Source organism: Miscanthus floridulus, chromosome 2 (assembly GCF_019320115.1).
Source record: "Miscanthus floridulus cultivar M001 chromosome 2, ASM1932011v1, whole genome shotgun sequence".
NCBI lineage: Eukaryota > Viridiplantae > Streptophyta > Magnoliopsida > Poales > Poaceae > Miscanthus > Miscanthus floridulus.
This window is the reverse complement of record NC_089581.1, coordinates 103360329-103368338: the sequence shown is the minus strand read 5'-3', so window position 1 is coordinate 103368338 and position 8010 is coordinate 103360329. Positions and strand designations below refer to the sequence as shown.

General features: G+C 48.9%; 1 protein-coding gene across 1 annotated transcript; it reads left to right on the top strand.

The window, feature by feature from the left end:
• The first annotated feature begins 315 nt into the window (after window positions 1–315).
• On the top strand, window positions 316–1890 carry LOC136539276 (uncharacterized). Its single transcript, XM_066531216.1, has 2 exons — window positions 316–1120; window positions 1219–1890. The coding sequence occupies exons 1-2, from the start codon at window positions 486–488 to the stop codon at window positions 1367–1369; spliced, it is 786 nt and encodes a 261-aa protein (XP_066387313.1). The 5' UTR covers window positions 316–485; the 3' UTR covers window positions 1370–1890.
• The last annotated feature ends 6120 nt before the right edge of the window (window positions 1891–8010 follow it).

Here is an 8010-nt window from a genome sequence, read left to right as displayed (position 1 = left end):
CTAGCTTTCACCAAGTGGCTGCTGCAGTTTTGTTGGCTTGGCTAGCGTGCCTGCATGATCCGAGACCAAAAAACCGCGGCCAGCCGCAGATACAATCGGCCTGTTCGCTTGTTGGTTTGTGGGCTGGTTTGGGCTGGCTGGTGCTGGTTTGTTGTGAGAGGAAAACACTGTTGGCTGGCTGGTTTGGGCTGGCTGAAACCAACAAGCGAACAGGGCGAATGATGCATTCCACGGTGGCCCCAACACGTGGCCCCCCGCTTCACGTGCCCCACCTCCCCTCCCTCTCGCCTCGCCGTGCACGGTGCACATGACCCCAGTCGCCGACGCCGTCACATGGCCAAGCCTTCCATTCTATCCAGTCTATAAAAAACAACACAACGAAACAGGAGGGAGAAGGGAAGCCAATCCATCACCGCCACCGCCACCGCCACCGCCACCGCCCGAGCCCCGAGGCCTCCTAGGCCCCTCCTCATCTCTGCCAAGCAATGGAAGCCGCCGGAGCCACCTCGGCCCGCCTGGCCCACTCCGCCTCCCTCTCCGCCGCCCGCCCCCACCTCCGCTCCCGCACCGCCAGGTTCCCGCCGTCCCCACAGCTGACCCCGCTCTCGGCCGCCGCGTCGCCGCGCGCCGCCCTCTCGCTACGCCGCGCCAGGTCCGACGCTGAGCTCGCCTACTTCGCGAGATCCGCCGTCGTCCTCCGCCGCCACGCCCCGATCCCCGCCATCCTCGAGGCGGCGGACGAGGAAGAGCGCCAGCAGCAGGACGGCAGCAGCAAGGCGCCAGCGGGCCTCGCCGACGGCGGCGGCGGCGGCAGCGGAGGCCGCGGAGGAGGAGGCGGCGGCGGCCAAGGCAGCGGCTGCGACATGGGCGAGTACTACCGCCGCGTGCTGCGGGTGGATCCCGGGAACTCGCTGCTGCTGCGCAACTACAGCAAGTACCTGCACGAGGTGGGGCGAGACCTGGCGGGCGCCGAGGGCTGCTACGCGCGCGCGCTGCTGGCGTGCCCCGGGGACGCCGACCTGCTCAGCCTCTACGGCCGCGTCATCTGGGAGGCGCGGCAGGAGAAGGACCGCGCCGCGGACTACTTCGAGCGCGCCGTGCAGGCCGCGCCGGATGACTGGTGAGGATGACTACTCCGATCCTTCCGCGGATGTATGGTGATATATACCTCATTGTTCGAACGATCGATTATTGATTGGTACTACTATGATCGTGCAGCTACGTGCTCGGGTCCTACGCGAGCTTCCTTTGGGACGCCGAAGACGACGACGACGAGGAAGTAGGCACCCGGGCGGCCGATGTGAAAGAGGGAACAACAAGCACGGTGGTCGCGTCGTGCGACTCTCCGGCGTTGGTGCCCGCGTGCTGATCGACCCGCGAGTCGGGGTGGACACCGGTGGTCAGCTGCCTGCGTGCTGATCGACCCGCGCCTCGGGGTGGACCGGTGGTCAGCTGCCTGCGTGCTGATCGACCCGCGCGTCGGGGTGGACACCGGTGGTCAGCTGCCTGCGTGCTGATCGATCCGCGCGTCGGGGTGGACCGTCGGTCAGCTGCTTCATCTACTGTTTTGTCTACAACTACTGTTGTGTACATAGGAGGACGTACGCGGACCGGATCGGACGGCGGCGGAGGGAGTGACAGCACAAATCAACTGCCACCGCCGACGATGGATCGGACCGTCGATCGAGCCGCCGAAAAATAACGAGGAGCCTAGCCGACGGGCAACGGGCCCTGCAGGGAATGAGACGATTGCGGCAGCAAAACGGCTGTCCGGTCTGGCCGTCGAAGCCTAGACGGGCACCTGGTTTGCCTCTAATCATTACTGCTTGATAAATGTGTAGAGCGACGACCTTGTAGGTTTGTACCCCTAATAAAGTTTACTCCTAATCCTATCCCATCTCATCCCATACGGGGCCCAGGGCTCTGGCTCTTTTGAAAATGGTTCTGGCTCTGGCTCTCTGAAGGAGCAGCTTCTCTGGAGGAGCTGAAGCCGTTCTGGAAAACGTTTGGTAAAATGGCTCATTTGCACTAAACGATGTGAACCCACAGTAAGGAGCCGCGCGAAGCTTGTTTTTGAGGCTTCTCCTACGCAGGCAAAAAAATGGCTCTGGCTCTTGACCGTCTCTCCATGCGGAGCTGTGCAGGAGCCGGAGCTGAAGCCCCTACAGAAGCCCTGCTAAAGAGGCTCTCAATGTTCCTACGTTACTCACGTGCATCGAGATCCTTCCGTCGGTCTGTCTTTCCCTGCGTTCCCCTACCACTCGCGCCGATAGGTGGGACCTCATCCCTGTGGCGTTGTTCCTCCCCGCGGCGTTGAAGTAGGAAACAACGCCGCACACCACGTTGATCGCAACGCCTGCTCCCTTCCTCGTGCGGCGCTTCCTTTTTTCTCTCGCTCCCCCTTCTTCCTGTGCGTTGCTTCACGTACGTCGCCCAAGAACACGCATCGCCTCGCGCGGCTGGAGGCTTCCCTTCTGTGCTCCTCTGTTGCGTCTCGGTCCACGACGAACCACGCCCAGCGCGGTGTCTTGAGTCTTGACGACGCTGCGCCTACAGATAAGGCCGATCTAATACGAGAAGAAGGCGCGGAGTCTTGACGACGCTGCCCGCTCGAGTCTCCATGGCACCGCGCCCTCTCCAGTGATGCTGCTGCTTTGCGCCGCCCTCCCCATGTTGGATATAATATGGGCTTGACCCATATAATATTTAATAATTAAATAAAACTCTATGGTGCGTAATATTAAGTGTTGTATGGTTTAATACCATACGAGATTTTGACTGAACGTTGACTCAGCTTATATGGTTGGAAATTATTCATCTAAATTGAGAAGCTGAGAAAAAAATAAAGGCATGCCACACGCGCGCGCGCCACCGCCGCCGCCGGCCGGGCCGGGCCGCGGGCTGGGCCGAGGCCGTGGGCGTGGCGTGGAGTTTCGCTCCTTGATGGTGGAGGCGAACTGACTACGTCAGTTACCGTCCCTTCCGCTTCCGCTTCCCGTCTCCTAGGATTCTCCGCTGCCTTAGTCTTCTCTTCCCCGTCAGCAGCCATATACCCTATCTTCCTTCAGTCCAGACTCAATCTTCTGTAACCACTCTTGAGAGAACCACAGATCAGCAGCCTTCTGACTTCCCCGTCCCGTACCTCTGCGCGCACGGAGTCGCGGGAGAGCAGGTGTCTCCGGAACCCTCGTCCGCCTGAGAATCCGACCGATCCACGACTGCTCGTTCATCTTCTTCTTGGAGATCGCTCTTGGATCTGTCCTCTCCCTAGAACGTCAAGGCGTCTTCTTCCTGATGATCCGTTCGTGGGACTGCACTGTGAACATCTTCTTGCATCGACTGTGGTCTACGACTTCGAGCAACGCACTATGTCTAGTGCGAATGAAGCCTCCGATGCCCTCGGCATGGGACCCTTCGCTGGGTACAGTCTAATCTCTGTAATTACTGTATTTTGTATTCTTACTGTATCAATTAGTATGTCATCTATGCATGCTGTAGCGTTCATAAGAAATATACACATGCATATATATGCTGTCACAAACCTGCTGATATTATATTTTTGGATTAAACTGATAATGAAAATGCCTAAATTCCTAATAATCCAAAAGCCTAATCTTAGGCAATTTTCTGTCAGTGGTTTTGCTGTCGCTTTGAAGCCGAATAATTTTGATGGCAAGAATTTTATGATATGGCATGCAAAGATGGTATTGTGGTTGATTACGATGAACTGCTATCACGCCGCACAGGGGAAGCCTAAACAGTTTACTCCTGAGGAGGAGCGAAAGTTCTTGGCTGCCGATAACCTGTTCTGAGGCACCGTGATTAGTGCATTTCATCCCAAGTATGAGAAAAACTACATATCTTGCACATTAGGCAAAGAATTATGGGATGCTCTTGAAGTAAAGTTTGGGGTTTCTGATGCTGGTAGTGAGCTGTACCTTATAGAGCAGTTGTATGACTATAAAATGGTTGAAAACTATTCTATGGTCGAACAGGCTCATGAGATACAGGCGCTGGCAAAGGAACTAGAACATTTCTCATGTTTGTTGCCCGACAAATTTGTGGCTGGCGGTATAATCGCTAAGTTGGCACTTTCTTGGAGGAATTTTGCTACTTCTCTAAAACACAAGAGACAAGAGTTTAGCGTGGCCGAGCTTATTGGATCTCTTGATGTTGAGGAGAGGGCGAGAGCAAAAGACAACCGTGAAAAAGGAGTTGAGTCTTCCGCTGCCAATATGGTGCAGAAGAAAAACCCATTTACATCTCGTAATAAAAAGAAGAAGAACATGCAAGAGAACAACAATGCAAAGCCTAAGCAGACTGTACAGTTTAAGAAGAAAAACAACAAGAAAGGTGGAGGATGCTTTGTTTGCGGGAGTGATGAGCATTGGACAAGTGTGTGCCCCAGACCGCAAATACAAGCAAGAAAAGAAATCAGCAAATGTGGTCATTAGCGAGACTAGAGGAGGAACATCTGGGTATGGTAATTCTTTACCCTTTGTTCTTTCAGTTTGTCTTTCACCCGAGTGGTGGATGGACAGTGGTGCTAATATTTATGTGTGTGCTGATGTTTCTTTGTTTACTTCCTATCAGGTCGGTAGGAGTGGAGCCTTGCTGATGGGAAACGGTTCGCATGCGCGTGTTTTTGGTGCTGGTACGGTCATTCTGAAGTTTACTTCGGGAAAGACGGTGCTATTAAAGAACGTGCAACATGTCCCCTCCATCAAGAAGAATCTTGTTAGCGCTTCTTAGATGTGTCGCGATGGCTTTAAAATTATACTTGAGTCCAATAAATGTGTTGTGTAGAGACATGGAACATTTGTTGGAAAAGGTTATGATTTCAGAGGCTTGTTCCGCTTATCTTTGCTTTATGATGTGTGTAATAAAGTGGTGAATAATGTTAATGTTTCGGATGAGTCGAATATATGGCATTCACGACTTTGTCACATTAATTTTGGCTGTTTCACGCAGCTTGTAAATCTGAATTTAATCCCAAAATTTAACTTAGTCAAAGATTCTAAGTGCCAGGTGTGTGTGCAATCGAAGCAACCGCGCAAGCCTCACAAGGCTGCTGAGGCGAGGAACTTGGCACCATTAGACTCATTCATTCTGATTTATGCGAAATGAATGACGAATTGACTAAAGGCGGTAGACGATACTTCATGACATTTATAGATGATTGCACTAGATTTTGCTACGTGTATTTATTAAAAACAAAAGATGAAGCGTTGCATTATTTTAAGGTCTATAAAGCTGAGGTAGAAAATCAACTTGAGAAGAAAATCAAGCGTTTGCGGTCCGATCGCGGGGGAGAATATTTCTCAAATGAATTTTCTGAGTTTTGCGCGGTGCAAGGAATTATTCATGAGAGGACGCCACCATACTCACCACAGTCCAATGGGATTGCAGAGAGAAAGAACCGCACTCTAACTGATTTGGTTAATACCATATTGGAGAATGTGGGACTATCTAAGGAATGGTGGGGTGAGGCTATATTGACACCATGTCATATCCTAAATAGAGTGCCCACAAAGAACAAAGAAATCACACCATTCGAGGAATGGGAGAAGAAGAGATTAAATCTCTCTTACCTGTGAACTTGGGGTTGTTTAGCAAAGGTGAATGTGCCAATAAACAAAAAGCAAAAGCTTGGACCAAAGACTGTTAATGGTGTCTTTCTTGATTATGCTATTCACAGCGTGGGTTATAGATTTTTAATTATAAACTCTAGTGTTCCTAAGATGGCTGTTGATACAATCATAGAATCTAGAGACGCTACATTTTTTTAGAATGAGTTTCCCATGAAAATGCACCTAGCACAACTGGTCATGAATTTATAATTCCCTATGAGCATAAAAATTTTACTCTGATAGAACAAATTGAGGAACCCTATATGCAAAATTCTGAGGAGGATGACACTATAGTCACTAGGAAAAGCAAGAGACAGAGGACTGCAAAGTCTTTTGATGATGACTATATTGTGTACCTTGTGTATGACACACCAACGACTATTGAAGAGGCATATTCCTCTCTTGATGCTGACTTATGGAAGGAAGCAGTAGGGAGTGAGATGGATTCTGTTATGTCTAATGGAACTTGGAAAATTATTGATCGTCCCTATGGGTGCAAGCCTATAGGGTGTAAATGGGTGTTCAAGAAAAAGCTTAGGCTTGATGGTACTATTGAGAGGTACAAGGCAAGGCTTGTGGCCAAGGGTTATACTCAAAAGGAAGGTGAGGATTTCTTTGATACTTATTCACCGGTTGCCCGATTGACCATAATTCAAGTTTTGCTTTCCCTGGTAGCCTCTTATGGTCTTATCGTTCATCAAATGGACATTAAGATAGCTTTCCTAAACAAAGAGTTGGAGGAGAAGATCTATATGGATCAGCCGGATGGGTTTGTAGCAAATGATCAACAAGGCAAGGTGTGTAAATTATTAAAGTCATTATATGGCCTAAAACAAGCTCCTAAGCAATGGCATGAGAAGTTCGACAGAACTTTAACATCTGCTGGCTTTGTTGTGAATGAAGCTGACAAATATGTGTACTATCGGTATGGTGGGGGTTAAGGAGTCATTTTGTGTTTATATGTTGATGACATACTGATCTTTGGATCTAGCCTCAAAGTGATCAAGGAGGTAAAGAAATTTCTATCTGAAAATTTTGAGATGAAAGATTTGAGAGAGGCTGATGTTATTCTTAATATCAAGCTTCTAAGAGAAGGTGATGGTAGGGTAACTCTGTTACAAACCCACTATATGAAAAAGGTGCTGCGTCGCTTTGGGTTCAGTGACTGTGCACCTGCTCCTACACCTTATGACCCTAGCGTGCTATTGAGGAAAAATCAAAGAATAGCAAGGGATCAGTTGAGATATTCCTAGATCATTGGTTCGCTCATGTATCTTGCCAGTGCAACAAGGCCTGACATCTCATTTGCTATGTGCAAACTGAGTCAGTTTGTGTCAAACCCGGGAGATGATCACTGGCGTGTTGTTGAGAGAGTGTTGCGCTACCTAAAAGGAACCATGAGCTATGGTATTTGTTATACCGGACATCCAAAAGTGCTTGAAGGTTATTGTGATGCCAACTAGATTTCTGATGCTGATGAGCTTTATGCCACAAGTGGATATATGTTTTCACTTGGAGGTGGTGCTGTTTTCTAGAAGTCTTGTAAGCAGACTATCTTAACGAAGTCTACAATGGAAGCAGAACTCATAGCATTAGACACTGCTGGATCTGAGGTTGAGTGGCTTCGTGATCTCCTTATGGATTTACCGGTTGTTGAAAAACTTATACCGGCTATTTCTATGAACTGCGATAACCAGACTGTGATTATAAATGTTAACAGTTCTAAGGACAACATGAAGTCCACATGGCATGCTAAGAGACGACTAAAATCTATTAGAAAATTGAGAAACTCCGGAGTAATAGTGTTGGACTATGTCCACACGTCTAAGAATTTGGTAGATCAATTCACTAAGAGTCTGTCACGCAACGTGATAGAAAGTGCATCGAGAGAGATGGGTTTGAGACCCACTTGAAATTTACTATAGTGGTAACATGTTCTATGTGATCGGAGATCCCGTGAAGTAGGATGGTGAAACAAGCTAGTAGTAAATTGTGAGGAAAGATCCTTAGTAAAACTTATTTCTGATGCATATCTTTCCTTTCTGTATGGCAGGCTGGCTTTTGCCTTAATGCATTCCAAGTGGCTTGTCAAAGCAAAGATGTTGTCCTACAGAATATCTTTTGAGGAACACACCTATATGAGTCAGACTGCTGGTCACAGTCTATGAGATTTGGGTGATCTATAAATACTCATGAAAGACACTGAAGTATGACTTATATGCTTCAAATAGAGGAGATGCCTTTTGCTGCCCAGTATCAGCTAAGGACTTTAGTGACATTCACCTCACACAAAACTGTCAATTCAAGGCTTAGTCCATTGTTCAGTTGTGACTGAGTGAAACTATTGTTCTAGATAGATGTTCAACTTAACAGTCTCCAT